General features: G+C 42.0%; 1 protein-coding gene across 15 annotated transcripts in view; it reads left to right on the top strand.

Annotated features, from left to right (window-relative positions):
• RPS6KC1 (ribosomal protein S6 kinase C1) overlaps positions 1 to 17,022 on the top strand; it is a 91,587-nt gene extending 74,565 nt beyond the window's left edge. For 13 of the 15 annotated variants that reach the window (XM_062637069.1, XM_062637068.1, XM_062637064.1 and 10 more), the window contains 3 exons: positions 10,401 to 10,483; positions 11,189 to 11,284; positions 14,394 to 17,022. In XM_062637069.1, coding sequence (XP_062493053.1) covers positions 10,401 to 10,483; positions 11,189 to 11,284; positions 14,394 to 14,504 — 290 coding nt within the window. In that variant the 3' untranslated portion in view covers positions 14,505 to 17,022. The remainder of the gene's footprint in view (positions 1 to 10,400; positions 10,484 to 11,188; positions 11,285 to 14,393) is intronic. The other 2 variants (XR_009968195.1, XM_062637065.1) reach the window with 2 other exon arrangements.
• The last annotated feature ends 1,253 nt before the right edge of the window (positions 17,023 to 18,275 follow it).

Here is an 18,275-nt window from a genome sequence, read left to right as displayed (position 1 = left end):
CACAGTAAGAAACTGCTCTCTGTGAATAAAAGTGCTAGGATCTCAACAAGGAATTTGAATGCTCTTGAGATAAATAGTAAATAAAGTATTTTCTCTTCAGGTGCCAGTCAAAAAGGCAGGTATGACAGAAAACAATCCTTTTTACCTATCAAAGCAAACCCAACTCTTGTGTTCCACTCTCACCCCACTTTAATTCAAGAGCAAGAAAATCAGGGAATCCGAGTAGTTCTTGTGGTGGCTAGGTAGAGATGTGTCCTGGTTGCCAACATACGTGATGTCCTGTTAGAAAGTGGCATTTTCCTGCCTCCCTAACCCAGCCTTGAACACTGTGCTCCCTAGTTGAATAGTAGCAAAGACGGGAGTGAAGCCTTCTCCCACCCTGTCATCATTAATGAGCTGGGAAAGTCAAAGCTTAATTTTTCTGTCTTTTAATGAGGATCCAAAGAGAGGCTTTTTTTGCCCCTTAAACCCCAACCAGCCAACTCCTGCAGTAATTAAGTGCATAGGGAGCAACTGAAATCATATTTAGAAGTCCCCAGATGCTAGAACAAAGTTTTCTGCACCATCCTTATTTCCACCTCGCAGTATGGATGTGGTATCCATCCGGGCTCTTCTTGCTTAAGTTGCCTTCTCTCCCTGTCCTGTCCTGAGCTGCACTTTGCTTTGTGTGGCTGTCACTGGTGAGCTGCAAGATTAAGATTTGCAGATGCAAATATTAGATACATGCAAGATGGCTGCATTGATACTGCTCTGGGGTTCTTTCATATTTCTTTATGTTATCTCTGCTAAGTGTACTTTTAGTAGAGCTATTTCATGCTACTTTTTGCATAGGAGAGTAATGCTTGGTGTAATTTAGCAATATAAAATGTATTTTTGGAGCCAAGTGTCATTCTATTGTGAGCAGTGATTTAATGCCTGTACCTTTGATGATGATGTGTGGTGGAGTCCAGAGTAGCTTTATAGTGCCCCTCCTGATGGTAAATCTTGCTCTAGAACTTCTGTTCAGTATTAAAAATATAATCATGTTAGGGGCCTTTCTGCTTTCTGGTATTACAGAAAAACCCCTTATTTGGATGATCATTTTTCATTTTAAGGAGTGTACCATGTCCCTGGAAACCTATGTTTCCCCATTATCCTGAGAGCATTGTTTCTCAACCTGCTGCTTGGAATAAGGAGTTTGAAATGATACTTACGCTTTAGTTCAGTGCATTAAGAGAAATGGGCAAGTGGGTTATAGTTTTGTAGAGGTGAACAAGTAATCTTTACAAGATTTCATCACGTATCATAATACAACACAGTGACTAAATAAGGTGTCTCAAAGTGAGTCCTTACCTTGCTCTGAATTTTCCTGGTGTTTCCAGTGTTGTGTGCTGTGTCTCCCTACCTCAGGTGCTGAGCCTTCCGTCTCCTTTTCCCTCCTAACTGAAGGATGCAGTGGAACTTGGCTTGTAAAATGTTGTCACTGTGTATAGCTTGGTGTGTGTTTTTATCAGAGTTTGGGATAGACAGGGTTTAGGCATAGTAATGTACATGTTACGTGATTGCAATGTTTTGTTATTTAAATGCACTTGTTAAGAGTATGTAAGAAAGGGAAGATGCTTAGCTGGTGTTTGAGACTCGGAGCAGATGATGAGTCTTGGGATGCAGTTCTTTTTCTGCATTGATTTTTGAGGAGCAAGTTTTGGAGGCAGAAAAAAGGAGGATGAGTGTGAAATTCAAACAGATTGCAGGAGATGCTCAATTTAAAACAGGGAGGAAACTTGCTGAATTACGTGAATGTTGTAAAGATGTATTTGAAGCAATTTGATCTTTTTAATTGATAAGGTTTCAGGTGTTAATTCTTTACAGCGCAAGTTATAAAGTGCTTAGCAGTGAAGTGCCTCAGGACATATTTAAATATTAAGTTGCTTTATTGGTTGCATGTAAACGTGGAATCTGAATTCTACAATTTATGTATCTGAATCTAATTCCTGGAGGGGTGTAGGGATAGTAATGTATTAATGGTGAAGCTTTTCACACCCAGGGGTGAACAGAGGTCCATCTACGTGGAGCTTGCTTGCAGCATGTAGGATTTTGTATTTGAGGCTTTTAGAACCCCAGGTTGTAACCTTGTATTAATGCAAAATGAGGTAGTATTGGAACAGAAACAGTGATCAGGTCCTCGCCGTGGTGAAGAGCAAGGGCTCGCTCAGCGCTTGGTAATGTATGAGGAGCAGGGAAGCAATGGGACTGCATGTGTAGAAAAGAGATTATTTGGTGTGCATGTATAAAATAATGGCACAAATGCAAACATTGTAAATGGAGAAGTGTCAAAAAGATGAGGGAAGAGATAGTTTAAAAAGCTGCATACCGTTCCCTGCTAGCAATGTAATTAATTTTGTATGAAATAGCTATTGTCATTTTATATCGTGCATAAATTAAAAGCAGGGCTAAATCTGTGGCAGGAGGTGGCACTTTTCCACTGCAGACGGCAGATGGCATTGTACCATTAATGGATTTTGCTGTTGCACTTGCTGGCTCTAATTCGCCTAACTTCATCTAAGAACTGGAGACGGGAGATGTGATTTATTTGTAACGATTTGCATATCGACAATTGTACTCACAGCTCTGAGTCGGGGGGTGTTATAGTGCTGTTGAAGCTGCTGGTAAAGCTGGAGAACTCTCTTTACTCCTGCATAGTTCTACCCAATTAAAAATAAACTTCATGCTGAACCAGCTACTGCAACAACAAAGCTATCTGCAGATGCTTAAAAGTAGCGCCTGTGCTATACTTTGATTAATGGCCAAACTAAATCTTTGCTGTTCACCTATGATAAGTCAAATGTTGTTTCTCTAACCCACAAGGGAAATGATGGATTATAAATCATCCCCTATAAACTCAACACCACTTCAAGTAAAACTGGGGGGGGTTTGGCCAAGAGGAACCTATTTGCTTTTAAAGAAGAATTAAGCACTTGTAACTGTGAATTTCTGCTGCGTAAATGCAGTTCAGGTGACTAATGTGAGGTTTATGTGGTTTATTTCTTTAACTTTTCTCCTCTTTATAGCAATTTTGTTTGCTGAATGTTTTAAAGAGTGCTGAGCAGCTGATGTCTGAACACAAAGTTATTAGCAGATCAGATGAGAATGATTCACTTCTGTTTAAACAGCCCTTTGCTCTCCGTGCCCCCTGAGAACTCTTATCACATATTTGTCCAAAAAAACCCCACAAAAACTAACAGAAATTCCCTCGCATTATCCACCTGCCTGGTGGCTGATAGTATCAGCAACCTATCTCTTTATCTCTTGGTTAATGTGCCTTGGTATTCTGAAGGGGGGGAAAATTCTGGTAACAGATTCAATTTACAGGGACAGAAACTTGAGCAAATGCCAGCCTAGCAGGGGGGCCATTATTCTGCTCTATAAATAAGTTTAAAAAAGAAACAAACACACGCACAAACCTGTGAATCAACATGTTTTGGTCTAATTGAGGGAAAAGCAAGATAGATGAATTTTGAAATGCAAATGATCACCTTCTGTTATTGAAGTGTCGGTTTTGCCAACTTTGTGATCTTAAATATAAAGAGTCATTACCTTTTAAATGGAGTAATAATTGTATTCTGTTCTTGATAGTCGGGGGGGTTAAAAATCAAATAGTTAACTTTGTTAAAAAGTCCCTTCATGGCACGCTTAATGCCTGCGAGAGAGAGAAAATTGTCTCCAGCCTAGTCAGGTCTGTCTTCAAGTAAAACATTTAAGTTGAGCATTTACTCATAAAGAGAAATCCTTTCGGTTCTTTCTCCATCTCACCAGTGAAGTGTCATGTTGTAGAAGCAGCTTTCTGTTCTAACATCTTGTGCAAATACGCCGTGCGAATGAGATGTTCTGTTTACACTCACAGAGTTCTCTTTCCAGCAGCAGGGATGCATTCTGTCGCATCCCTGTACTGCTTTCAGAGGATGAGATCTCAGAACTGGGCAGCCTCTGGAGTCTTTCTTGCTTGCTTTCTTCTCCAAACAATGAGTTTTCACCAGACTGTGTTCACTAAAAACTGGAGGTGTGCTTGTTGAGATCATAAAGCCAAAGAGAGCTTAGCTTCGTAGAAAATGTAAGCAGGAAACTGGCCATCAGTAATGCATCATATTATTGTGATGCTTTCATGAGCTGTGCGCTGTAATCAAGCCTTATTTACACGAAGTAGCCTTCACAGAAGCCTGCACATAAATACATGGTATATTTAGTTTTATTTAACCTGCTGCTGATTGTACAGAATGCAAAGCCTACGTTAAAAGAAGGCTTTGTGGGTAGACGATTTTGTTCCCCAAAAAACCAAACCCACCAGCCAACAAACTGTTTCAATGTGCAACCTGATTTTTGTGCTCCCAAATGAAGATGTCACTTCTGCTCTTAGACAATTGAAAATACAGATGCAAAGTGCAGCTGATAACCTAAAGCATATGGCATGAAACTAAAAATTGCTAGGTTGCTATTATTAGCCTGTATGCTATAATTTTTATTTACTGAATAAGGAAAAAATGGTTTGCCTCTGTTTACCAAATAGATATTTGATGCTGGAAAATCTGCATATCATTTGTGTATGTGTTTTTCAGTAGGAGCTTGCAGGCACTCATTAAATCTGCTGTTCTGTATTATAGTAATTTAATTTGAGTAGATTGTTTAAGAAGCGAAATAACTGTGGTAGATTAAAGTGCCATTGACCCTGCGAGGTGTCGAGGGGAGGGCTGGTCTCCTGCTTATAGTGTAAGACTGGACTTCCTAGACTTTCTCTCTGCCTCTGTCCTAGCTTTGTGTGTGACATGAATGTCTCAGGGTAATCCTAAAAAGGAAAGGAACAAACAGGGCAGGTGAATGAGCATTGAGCAGCAAAGACAGCAGGATGGGCTAGCTTGATTTGAAAAGCCCTGGCAGTAGGAAACAGGACTAAACATTAACATGAAAAATATCTGGTTGTTGTGAATAACGAGGAAAGGGCTGGAGCTGCAGAAAAAGTGCTGATTATTGTGGAGTACCAGCTTTCCAGCGAGCGTTTGGAGTGCTGCAGCTCTCCAGTGACACCCGAGTGTCCCGCAGAAAGGGTGACAACTGACTGCTCCCAAAATAGCGAGATGCCATCCATGAACCTGGAGTAGGTAATTGAAAGCATTAGGTCTGGGGAGAGAATTGGGTGTGTTCCGAGAAGAATCTGACACAGTTTGGCACTCAGGCTTGTTATAAGTACACAACGTGTTCAGGTGAAGTACGTGTTCTTGTGGTTGGTTAATACCTCTGGGAGGAGCTGTAATTCATCCGTGTGGTGTGGTTGGTTTTTCTTTATTGATTTGATTTATTTATTTCTTTTAATTATTATTACAGATGGGGCTAAAAGTTGAAGATAGCATAGAAGGTGCCTTTTGAACGCAAATGGAGCTAACTGAAAGGTTAATTCGTGTTTGCTTTGATAACAGAGCAGTAAAAGGTTTCTTTGTCTCTTTTGTCACCTACACATTTTAGAAGAAGTTTTAATTCCATCTTGGGTTGCTAAAAGGAAGAAAGAACAAATTCCTTCTGTTCGTTTTTCTTCTCTTAGTGGCATGAGGAAATTTCTTCCAAAGAGGAACCTCATATGTTTTGAATACCTTTAAGATGAAACTTCCTATTTTCATACTCCATTTGATGTTAGCAGATGTTCATTGGACTTGCCTCACTACTTTATTGTTTAAAGACCATGATAAACTTTTTTTTTACTTAACTATAGATGGTTCAATACTGTGGTTTATAAATTGCTAAAGCATTTTAGGCAAAGCATTATGGCCAGATTGCTTGTGTGATGTGTTATTTAGTCACTGCATCTTACGATATCTTGGCTGACTGAATCTGCCTAGAGTAAATTAGCTTGGACTCATTTTACTTGGTTTTCTGCAAATGCTTCTTCACATATATCGATATTAAATATGATAAAATAGTAAGCTTTTAAAATCAAACGAGTGTAAGGTAAATAGAATTTCTGAAGCGACTCTAATGGTTTTTCATGCAATGCTGTTTATCTTAATGGCCACAGAAGGGGAGAACGTTGTGTGTGATGTTTGCAGGATGTTGGACAAGTCCATTTCCTCCTGAATGGTTTCAGGTGCCTGATAGTAGTTCAGATGGGTCTCCTTGTTTTCTTAGCAGTGCAGCATGATTCTAGAAGGTATCCGTTGCTGCTTGAAACATGGGGTAAGGGAAAAGGGCTCCTCAGGTTTTAGAGTTCTTACCAACTTGCCAAGAGTCAAATGTTCCCTTCTTAACTCAGGCAAAGCACCTCAGTGCAAAGCCCTTCCTGACTCTTAGGTGTTTGGAGAAGCAGCTTCCACCTAGAGCCTGTTTTCTTGTGAGCTGGCTTCAGATGCAGGGGTTTTTTTTGGATGTTATAGTTTATCCTGCAAAGCTCTTGGTCTTTTTGTTCTTTGGAGTTTTTGTTCTTGGTGATTTGCAACCCATCTGGCCTGAGTTGACTGAATGTCTGAGTTTACCCTTAATCTGAGCTGCTTTTGTGTTAAGCTAGTGTTTGTGAGTGCTGGGTGGGAGGCCCTATTGTGGGCCCTGGAGGAACCTGTATTTAGGAGGAAATGTTTGAGGTGTGGTAATAAAAGCTTTTGAAATCCTTCAGCATGAACAGTATATTTCAGGTCACAGTGCTGTAGATAGAACGAGAAAATCAGCCTTGCTGTTAGGGTTAATGACTTCATCGGGGATGTGTGTTCAAGAGAGGTGAAGTTCTGCTTTTTTACTTTAGAACTGGCACTTCTGTTTAGAAATACAGAGCGTTGTCAGCAACATACCCCTTATCAGGAAGTAAGGTATCACTGTGTATAATGCAAATATTGAGATAAGTATGGAAACCATAAAGAAATGGCCTTTCAGTTGAGACCAGCTGCTCTGGAAGGAGGATGGTGCTGGGTAGTGAAGGTGTTTACCTGTACCATCTGTCTCTAGCTGAACCTGATAGCCCTTTACAAATCTCCTTCCCTTCGGCTGCTGTTCAGATTGCTTTGTGCAGGAATTTAGCATTGCTGTTGACATGTTCTACTTGGTGCTAGATGTCGTACAGGCATCGGGAAGGGAGAAAGAAGAAAGCTCTCCCTCTGAAGTTGCAGTGAAGAAGTAGGAAGAGCTCCTGAGTATTTTTTCACCCTACTTTTTTATTTGAAAGGATTTTTTTATTGCAGAATAATATGATTTTTTTTTCCTGCAAATATCCTACTGCTAGTCCTAGAAACACCACCCGTGTGTGCACGTTTATGTTTGTACAAATGGGGATAAGGTCCTTGATTTCAAGGTTCATGAAGTAAAGAATTGGCACAAATATCCCCATGTTATTCACTTAAGCTTATGGGTTGCTCGCATTTATAGTCTAAATTACTTTGCTGATGGATTGAGATGAAAATGTTTTTTTAGTGAAGGCAGATATTGTAGTTCAGATTTATTGCAATATTAAAGCTTTAAAAAGAGCATATGCCCTGTGTGGTACATTACATTAGCTAGCTACTCTGTATCACTTGAAAGCACTTCATAATCTAGTTTCTGAATTTCCCCAGGATGTGTAGTCAAGATAAAATGCAGTAACATCGATGCGATATACTGAACTTATTATGATCAGCGTATTGTGACCTGTTTGAAGTAAGGAAATGTAAACAACACATATTTATTTGTAGTATTCACAATGATTTTGGGGTTTTCTTTAAGGTGTCTTAATCTGAAGTAAGGAAACTCTAGAACCTAGGAAAGCAGACACTGGGTAACAGCAGAAAAGCTGAGCTAAGATTTAGTTTGTGTAAAAATGGATGCTCAGATGTTTCCCTTAGCTGAGGAAACTGTTCTGTTCTGCATTGGTTTGGATGACTTGTCATGCAGTTTCTGATGGGTGCATGAGGACCCAGCCAGAGCCCTTCAGCCCAGGTAGAAATCTGTGTTATTTGACTGTTCTCAGTTTATCCTACTTGTGTCATTTTGGTCATGGTAAAAGTGGATGAAGGAGTTCAGTACTGCTTTCTTAGGAGAGATGACTCTTCTCGATGACATTTCTTTTTGACCTGGCATGTGTTGAAGGTGTTCTTACAGTTGAAAATCTGAGCTTGGCTGTTGGAAAAGTGGGCTCCGGTTTACTTTTTTGGCTCTTTGTCCATTTTCCTCATCAGTGAAGTAAGGGAGGTTATGTCAGTAGCTGCGTGTGGTTCTGTGAAAGAAGGCAGCGTAACTTGCTTCAAAGAGCTGGATTGGCATCCATGACTGCCAAGAGAAAATGAAATAATTCCAAAACTCAGAAATGAATTTTTTTTTTGTAGTATTTCTTTCCCCTGTGCTCAGAATGATGTGGTTCTCACCTTTAGACTATTGGTTTATACTTGGCTGTAACTCCAGAGGCCCATTCCCCCGCTGAATGGCTATGGGGAAGAATGGATTATCTCCTTTGTGGCATTATATTCTAAAATGTAAAATGTGTCAACGTGGGGAAGCTAATGGCAGTATAGGAACTTATTCTGGAAGAAGTGTGGAATTTAATTTAAAAATAAGCCCCGTTATTTGTTTGGAAGAAAGCGCTTTTGGTCTGGATTATCCACGGGGTAAAAACCACATGGGAAGGAAAACTCCGCTCTAAAGAAGCCTAAAGTATTTGGTTTTAGATTTCACTTTCCATTCGTGTTATCTTGGTTTTGAGTGTACATTGTTGGAGCATACAGCTCTAGGAAATCCCAGTCGGACTGGAAAGCCCTTTCCAGTCAGGAGGTTTCACTGAGAGGTGATGTGAAAACCTTTCGGCAGCTGGTTCATGTGTTAAGGCCCGAGTTTGGTTTAGTTTCTCTTTTTTTTACAGGACAGTTACCTAGAAGGTCTGTGAAGGGATGTAAAATTAAATTGCAAGAACAGATTTTGATTTTTACACAAATTCTCACAATTTACCCTAATTTCAGCTTCATTTGGATGCTTGCCTGGGATCTTAAAGGCATTTAAAAATGCATGTAATTATGCTGCTACAGTTCCTCACGTGGCTGTCATTAGATCTTTGTAGAAGTTTCTCCATGCTGATAGAAACATTAATCTGTAAGGGATGGAATAAATTCTAACGTGTGACACCCGTATAGTGATGTATTGGTCATTCAAACACCATTAACTGTAATAAACTTCTCAATGTGAGGGATGTCCTGCCCAAAGGAACAACGAGCCATCCTTCCTTGTTACTCTTGTAGCAGCAACCTCAGCCTAGTCCTAGAGGTGCTGAGTGTCTTGCAGCTCATATGCCCAAGGGGGGGGGAATCCCCTTGCTCATTCCCATGCTCCATCCCTGCATCTGGGGAGGGCTGGGTCTACTGCCTTCCTTTCCCTGACCCTGGACTCTGACTTACCTGTAGTTCTCCTTGGCCATGCTCATGCAAAGCTCCATAAAATGATGAGCAAGATTTTTTTCTTACACATGCTACAGTGCTTTTCATGGCAACCACTGTGTAACTGTATGCTAATTGTTGTCCTCTGCTGGGAAACTGGTGTGGCTTTTGCCACCAAAGCTATTTTAGTGCAGCTTCTGCACTTTTTTGACAGTCTAAATGAAGATTTCATCTTTGCTGCAATCTGTTTTCCTGCCTGTTTTAGAGCAGACAGCGTGGTGTGTTTGTATTTCATAATTTTTGTAGTTTAAAGCCTGAGTCAGGGAAGGCCAAGTTTTCTGCATGCATCATGCTATTGAATGTGTGAGTGTGTATGGCAAGGGACTCTAACTCCCATCTCACATCTCCGCTGTCTCTTGGACAGCAGTAAGAGTGTTGATGCTGGCTGGATGCTAAGAACAACAACTATTTGTACCTAGGTACAATTTGGGCTGAGCTGTAGCAATAGGCAGTTGCTGGCTGTGGTTAGGCCATGTGAAGTAGATTTAGCATCTCCATCTGTTTCCCAACAGACAAGAGAGGCTATTGTGAAAAGCCTCCTATGGTGATCCCAGCAAAGGGCATGGGCTAGCCATGAGGCAAATCGTGCCCTCTAAAACACACAGTGGACTACTGTAACCTCCCTTGTGCTGCACCTAGGGATGCTTCAGGCCACTCTGGTCAGTTCAGCTCTTCTGACCATGGCAGATTGTCTGATTTGCTCTGTCGCTGTCCAGTTTTAGTCCAGTATAGAGCAATCCTAACCGTAGTGCCCATAAGTCTTGAAAATGCCTGTGTATGCATGGGAAAAGCAAATTATGCACACAACAGATAGCATTGCTGTGTTTGAACAATGCAAACTGTAGGTGGCTAAAGGGCTAACTAAATTGCAGGCATAATGAAAGCTCTGTGGTATTTAGTACATGTTCTGTCAGCATTAAACAGTCACCTTGTAAATATATGTTAATTTTGAAGGTGTAACTGACCCTTTTAATATTAATTGAAATGTCTTGTGTTTAGAGGTTGGCGCTATCCTAGAAGAGACAGAAGCTTGTGACTGGTGGAGTCTGGGTGCAATTCTTTTTGAGCTCCTCACTGGGAAGGTAGGACTGGGGGCAGCTGCCTCAATAAAACTGACCTCTTGGCCAGTAGTTTCTCACAAGTAGTGTGCCCGGTTGTGGTTTTCTTGCTCGTCTTTCTCAGTTATGCTTTGTCGACCAGAGTACCCTCAACTGGTTTGGTCCGCATGGGACCAGAGCAATGAAACATGCTCAAGCTTCAGCAGAACAGCTTGATAAAGCTGTGTAAAACTCAGGGCTGAAACAACAACCGATAACCATGCTGCCCTCCGAACTGCAGTGAAATCTGAGCTCCCAAATGTTCTGTCTGTATGTTTATGAAAGTTTGCCTTAATTTCAGTATTATTTCCTGGGACAATGTATAAGCCATGTGTTGCTGTTACACATTAGTTCGGCCTTTGGAGACAGAGCGTGCTCAGCCAAATCAAACAGGCGATTAGTTGACAGTTCTGCATGAAGAAAGCAAAGTCCACCAAATTCCCAGACTCTTCAAGTTTGAGCAATAGAGCACAAGCACTAAGACGTAAGCGTTCTAAAGCTGTATCTCCAGGGGCCTCAGTGCCTGCAGCCATTCCTCCCAGAATCAGTACTTTGTACTAGAAAGCACCAAGATTTTAGCTGTGCACGTTGATTTGCGTGTCTTTTAGGAGATAATCCAACACTACAATTGCTTGATTAATAAATTGATCTGCCTACTTGGATGTTTCTTTTCTTTCTTTCTTTCTGCAGACCCTGATTGAGTGCCATCCATCAGGAATAAACACTCACACTTCTTTGAGTATACCAGACCATGTATCGAAGGAAGCCAGATCACTGATTCAGCAGGTAATTGAGGGGAAAATTCGTTCTCTGTAGGTACACATATAGACTGGACAAATACTTCTCTACCTAAGCTGTTCTGGTGAAGTAAATGCAGAAGCAGAAAGCTGCTGACAGGAAAGTTGGTGGCTCTTTTGTCAGCACTGATGAATTTGCTCAGCTCTCTTGTTGCATCTGGAGACTTTGAGTTCTGCTGCCAGGAGTCTCTAGAAAACTGGAATGCTTTGCCATTGCTTTAAAGAACAAGTTTGATCAAAGCCTAGTGCTTTGGAAGCACTTGCTGGTGATATATGGATGTTTTAAGAATCCTGCCCTAAATGATCATGGAAACGTTTGTAATAGATTGAATTAAACTGAAATGTGTTAATGCCAAGTACTGTGGAACCAGTAACACACTGTTTAGAAGTTACCACCTTGCTGTGGTTGAAAATCTGTGGCTGTCCTCCAGGAAACCTTCTGTATGCTATTTGTTAAGGAAGGTACTTGAGGCTGTGAATACAGTGACTTTTGTAATAAGAAGGTAACTGATAGGTTGGACAAAAGGCAAAATAGCAAACTTTAAAATACAGACAACCTTCCAGACTGATACATCATTTTCAAACTTAATAGGGGTGGTATTGAATGCTGGTTGTAGTTTACTCTTAGCTTTAGGTGGTCATGACTGAGAGAATAAACTTGTAGTACAGGGTCTTGAATTTCAGGTAATGCCATCTTCCTTCTAGTGAATTTTGACATAACTGAAGAAGTGGAGCCTGGATCTGACCTGTGTCACTTGTTCTGCCCAAGTGGAATATGTGAATTGTGTTGTTTGGCTTTGAAGAGCATCTTCCAAGTGGATGCATAATTAATGACGTGACTTAGATGCAGATTTGAACAGAGTGGAAAAAATAGTTTTTGAAGAAAAAGGAGGAGAGAAATGTTGAAAATTCAGTGAGTCAGAAGACCTGATGACTGATTTCTGTGCTGTTACTGTGAAACAATGAATGGAAATGGAACATAGGTGTTTGGACCTCCTGTTTTGGCTAGGTGACATGAAGTTGCTGAAGGTGAAAGCATGTATCTCTGTGTTTCTGGCAAAGGTAGAATGGGAAGGGACTAAAGAAAAACCATGTTTCTGTATAATGTACATCTATAATGTTAGATGGTAGCAAATTGCTACCCTCACCCACAGGTGCTGCAGAACTCAAATGTCTAAGGAAAAGCAAACCTACACTTAATTTAGGGAATTCCCTCCATTAAGACTAGATGGGAAGACAAATGAAGTCATTCAGTCCTCTCCTCCCTGCCAGTGTAGGACTGTTCTTCACTGCAGACTAACCTAGTGCCTATTTTCCCATATGCCAAAGAATGGCTCTTTTGCCATCTGGGCTTTAGGTGAAAAATACATCTCTGCCACTTGCAGATATATTTACAAGGCCATATCTGTTCAGAGAACAGTCACCCCATTGCCTGTGAAGTTAAGCCTTCTAGTGCAGGGTGGTGACTTATCTGGTGGAGGTTCAGCTATATGAAGTAGTAAATCACAGTTTTGTTGTGTGACTATCCAAGGAAACTGCCATTCATTGTTGAGGAAGCCTTGTCAGGAAAAGGAAGAAAGCTCTCTTGGCATGGATAGCCATTTGTCATTGTGACTTTCCTTCCCCCCACTGGCAAGGGTAAACAGGTCAAAGCATCACAGAGTAACTCTCCAGGATCAATGTTCAGCTCTATAGAAAGCTGCCAGGCGTTGTCTCCTGCTGTGGCTTCCAGTGCAGGTGACTTCATTGTAAACACCCCCTTCATTTAGCCAGCTTCTAGGAAAACAGTGATCTCTTTATTCCTGCTGACAGAGGGAGCTGTTATTGTTGTGTTGGTTTGGCATTTTGTACCCAGTATTTTTGTCAGGCACCTCCAGGCTTTACCACCAACAAAACATTCAGCGTGGCTTTCCAATAGATACTGCAGCTGGTGTCGCATCTGCTTGCTGAGCTTAAAGTTCTCCTGGAAGGACAGACTCCAGAAGATAAGTGTCCATGCTTTCCCTCTGCTGGTGCTGGTTGCCTTTCAGCAGAAGGCTGAGACACACTGACTGCATCTCTTTCTGGTGGCTTGGGGAAGATGTCACAGTAGCGCTATTCGCTGTCACTGAGCTACCTTTACTATGTGACATTATGACTGCAAATAGCAGAGCCATCTTAGAATGTGTGAATTCCTATGTTTATGGATGTGGACTCACTTAGATGTTGAGTGCATTAAGATATGAATACACATTGTTCCAAGTGACAACTGGGAGAAGTTATCCTATTAGCTGTTGCAGAAAAAGCAAGAAAGAAATCATGCCTTTGTACTGCCTGTAATTGAATAGAGTATAAGCAGTTCTAAACTAAATATTTGTGTTGTGTCTTTATTAGTCTCTTTGGAGTAGTACCTTTGCATTCCCTATCTATGGAGTGGTGTCTTTAAACAGATGTAAATATTGTGATTTCCTTTTCACATTAATTCAGCATGTGATGTACAACTGAAAAGCAAACGAGGTGCTGGATTTTAGGAAATTTCCATGAAGCCATGACACTGTTTTGTTTCCCTCACTGGGGTTTGCATTTTTCACTTTTAGTCCATTAATACGACTCTAAAAGTTGGGTGTTTTGTTTTTTTTGTTTTTTTTTTTAGGAAATAGAGAACTGGCTGTAATCCTGGTATTTTAGCATCAACTCACAATGTATGCAGTGGAAAGTTACAGACCCCTGTCCCTGCTGTAGCCATAGTGCGGTGATGGGAGCAAAGGTTAACATGAAGCAAACGCAGTGTCCAGAGTTCTCCTGATGCACCTCTGGCTGCTGCTCTCTTTTGTTGAAAAACGAGGTTAAAATGAAGTCCCAGTGTGCAGTGCTTCAGGGAATTGCATGCTGTGATCAGTAGTCTCTGAAGACTGTAGCGCTGAGACTCAAGGAAAGGAGAGTCTTCTTCCATTTACTAGATTTTAGGAATTTCAAGCATGCTTTCACACTCTTGAGAGTCATTCTTAGAGCAGGAAAACAGTAGGATGTCCTTTACCTTAGACCTTTCTGGAACTTTTAAGCGGTTGTTTTTGTTCTCACTCACTGAATCATCTCTATATTTTTCTTTTCATATCAAGCTTTTGCAGTTTAATCCTGCGGAGCGTCTTGGTGCTGGCGTTGCTGGTGTTGAAGACATCAAATCTCATCCCTTTTTTGCCCTTATAGAATGGGCAGATCTGCTGAGATGAGAGGTGCGTGTCCTCTGAACAAACTCGGGTCAAGTGGACAAGTTTGTCTGGCACAGAAGCACCCTGACTTGCTTCCTCTGGATGTCCCAGACTGTTTGGACGTGGTGACTAAAGGATGTTGGAGCAATGAGGCCAAAAGCTTGTAACAGGAATCACAGGTTGTACAGGGTGCTGGCTTGTTCTTACGGCAACTGGTTGCTACGTGTATGTATGTCTTTTTGCCAAAGGGTGGTTTGTGATGTTTAGCACTGCCAGCTCGTTGGCCAAGCAGAAACAGGAGGGTGCTCCTGGTGCTTTGTCTAACGGTGGAAGTGTCTATAGGCTGTGCCAGTTCAAAGTATCTTTCATAGTGGCAGTCGACCATTTCCCTGTGCTAAGTGCAGCTCTGGGAGGGGGGGCAGAGGAAGGAAGGAGCAAATAATTTATTAACGGCATATGCTGAATAAAATACTAAAATGCTTTATGCAAAAGTTGACACATTAAAAATAATATATCCGTTAAAAATTAAGAAAGCTGTTGCTTAATATTGTGGAATGTGTCTTGAAAATGGCATATCGTTTCCCACTGTGGAAAGAGCATATAAAAGGCAAATAATGCTGTCAGATGTTGTACTTTGTTGGCTGGCAATGTCTGTTTATAACTCTTGACTTTGTTGTATTTGATGAGCTACATGTTAAAGTCACTACAGAAAGGGAAATCATCTTTTCCTCAGCCAGATAAACACTGCTTCAGCACTCTAATAAGGAGCAAGAACACATAACGCTAAATAAATGTATAGATTAAAAAAGGAAAAACTCTTCTCTCATCGCCGCAGCCACCACTTTATCACTTAATGAACTTTGCTTCCTCTAAGTGTCCTATTTTTAGCTGCTACTTCAGGAAAGAAAACCCTTTCTGCTTGTCCTCTTCTGCTTGAGGAAGCTTCTGAACTTTCCTGCTTGGTTGTTAACAGTCTTAATAAATCAAAGAAAGCCTTCACCCACTCCGCTGCTCAGGCAGGAAGAAGCCTGGGATTTGCTCATGCCAGATGACTAAGTGACATCTCTGAGCAAACCCTAGTGGGTAAGACTTGGGCATGAGCCAATTAGCTGACCTGTTTGTTTGTTAGGGACGCCTGGAGAATGGGAGAAGAGTATAAGAAACGCAGAATAGTGCGCTGTGTGCTGCTGTTGCTGCTGAGCAGCCCTGCTCGTATGGGCTCCTGACACACAAATGCTCTATGCTGCAATGCTCGTACAGATCATGGATCTGTGGGGTGTTTTCCCAAATGTTTCCTTTGCTCTCCCTTTTTTTTTCCCCCTCCTTTTTCTTCTTCTCCCCAGCTTTATCCGGAGAACAAAGGGCAAATTCCTTTGGGAAAATGAGGTGACAGCAATGATTATTGAATTTACAACTCCAAAAAAAAAAAAAAAAAGGGAAAAAAGTATCCCTCCATTTGTATTTTAGCAGTGTATTTTATGGGCACTCCCAAAAGTGCATCTGCACAGTCTCCATCTGTTAGACACCGGGTCTGTGTGTTCAAATAAAGTGGAAAAGGAAAATGCTTCACTTAAACAAAGGAAATCTGGAAAGTCTTTTTTTTCTTCCTCCCCCCCCTTTAAATTATTCCACTCCCTTCGCTTTTTTTCCCTTTTCTTCCCTTTCTTGTGATCACCAGGCCAGCGCAGGGGCTGTGACAACACTGCAGGTTGTAACCAGGTCACTGGTATCACTGCCTACGGAGCGCTGTCCAAGATTACATCACTCAGAAACTGTGTTTCAACCTACCACCCTCTGGCTTCATAACAGGAACTCCCTCAGGTGAGCCACAGGAACAACTTCCTGCGCTGAGCGGGTCGGAAATCTCTAATGCGGAGACCAATGTGATCCAGAGCTTCCTTCCAGCACTGCCCTGGCTGTCACTTTGGAGGGGGCTCGCTGCTCAAGGGAAGCCTCCCTTCCCTCAGCCGCCTGACTCCATCCCTGGGGCTCTCCAGCCCGGCCATGAGAATGTCACTGCCCATGTTGATCTGTCCCATTGCGTTTGCCTGGTGATAACTGCGGAACAAATATTTTCCACGTTGCTTTAAAATGCTTTTCTTGTTCAGGTTGTGCCCGTGTGCTGGTTGCAAGTGAAGGCAGGATAAGATAGCACAGGAGCACAAGCTGGGTTTGTGAGCAGCAGAAGGAGCACGCTCTTCTAGCAGAAGGCAGGGGACCCGTCACCCACGTTTGGTTTAGCTAATGACACAACTGTTTCTTTCTCGAGTACATTAGTAGTGAGGGCATCGTGATGATGGAGTCTAGAAGGAATGAGGCACTTGGCAAGATGGCTTGTCAGAAATGAGCCTTTACTGGTTTTTGTAACCTCACAGCTGACTCAGATGATGGTTTTGCTTAAGGAATCACGGTCTGGAGTTAATTGCACAAAAAAACCCCAGCCTACTTCTATCTTTATTATTTTCCTTAAACATGTATTATATTGTATTGGTGTTTACATGTATTCCTTTAATAAACAAAACCTTTCAAGCCTAATTCAGACCTTGGTTTTGAACTTTAGTTCTTGAAGACAGTCCTTCCTACCTAATAAATGCTTTTTATCTGTGGCTTTTAGGACTTGAAATGCTCAACATATATCTTCTTTTTGGTGCCTCTTACAAAGCCCTGTGGTGCCCATCTCATTGTTAAGTAGTGCAAAGTCCACTCCAGCTTCCTTCTGTTACACCTAATGGCTGCCAGCAAAACAAATGAGTGCTGCTTTTGTTCACAGGAATTAGTGAGCATCTATGTGAAACATAGGAAAATAAACCTGTAGATTTTCCTGTTCTCCTGTGGATGTTCAGGTAAGGCAGGCAACACCCTTAGGACAAATAATTCTGTTTGTGGTAATTCATTGCGCTCTATAATGTTTTTTGTGTCCTGCTAAGAAACACTGTGAGATGAGTGTTTGAAGGCTTGCACTGAGTAGGATTGAGCCAGGAGTGAGGTTAGCCCCAACCTATGGAAGATACTGAATCTTATGAAATACAAGGGGCATAACTTTGCTTTTAGTGGCTGTATTCACAGCTTCTGTGCTTGTAGCACAGCTCCTCTATCTCCTGTGAAAATCACCTCTCAGACAGCAGTCACTGTCCCGCTGACTCCCTGCACACCTTTGGGATGCTGAGTCGACAGGGTTACCTGCACCGCAGCATCCACCCGGCTCCTCTCCCTGGTGCTAAACCTGTTCCTTGGTGTGTCCCCGCAGTGAAGGGCACTGGGATGAAGAAGGCTGGGGAGGTCAGCCTCCTCTAAATGAAGCACTCAGCATAACAAGGTACAGGGAAGTGCGAAGAGAACCGCTCCGGGTTTGTTGGAGGGTGTTTAGTGAGTGTGGTGTCATTTGTTTTCTCAAGGACACTGAGTAGGAAGCTGGAGAAACAGAAACTTCCTCTCAGGTGAGATTTATGGTAGGGGTTTTAGCAGTAAAATGAAAATGTACATTTGTTGATTTCTCAGGGTTTGTGCTGAGCTGGCCTCTGCGGTCTCCAGACGCTGCCCAGCCCTGTGCTCTGTGTGAGAGGACCTTTACCTGGTCCCCAGCATGTGCCACTGAACCAGTGAGGAGTGGTCCATGGCTGGGCACCCCCAAAGTCCTCTGGCAGCCAGCAGCGATGCGGCTGAAGAACACCTCTCTCAGCTGGCCCTTGGCTCTCTGTCTTCTGAGCCACTGGTAGCTTTCAAATCGGAGCCTCACAGCTTTTGCAGGGTCTGAGTTGTGTGGTCAGGATTTCTCTGTCTACTTGCATCCCC

Source organism: Pezoporus occidentalis, unplaced genomic scaffold (genome assembly GCF_034315485.1).
Source record: "Pezoporus occidentalis ecotype Australia unplaced genomic scaffold, CSIRO_AGI_Poc_V1 ctg50, whole genome shotgun sequence".
In the NCBI taxonomy this organism is placed as follows: domain Eukaryota; kingdom Metazoa; phylum Chordata; class Aves; order Psittaciformes; family Psittacidae; genus Pezoporus; species Pezoporus occidentalis.
Note: the sequence above shows the minus strand (reverse complement) of the source record. Positions and strands in the feature narration are given on the sequence as shown.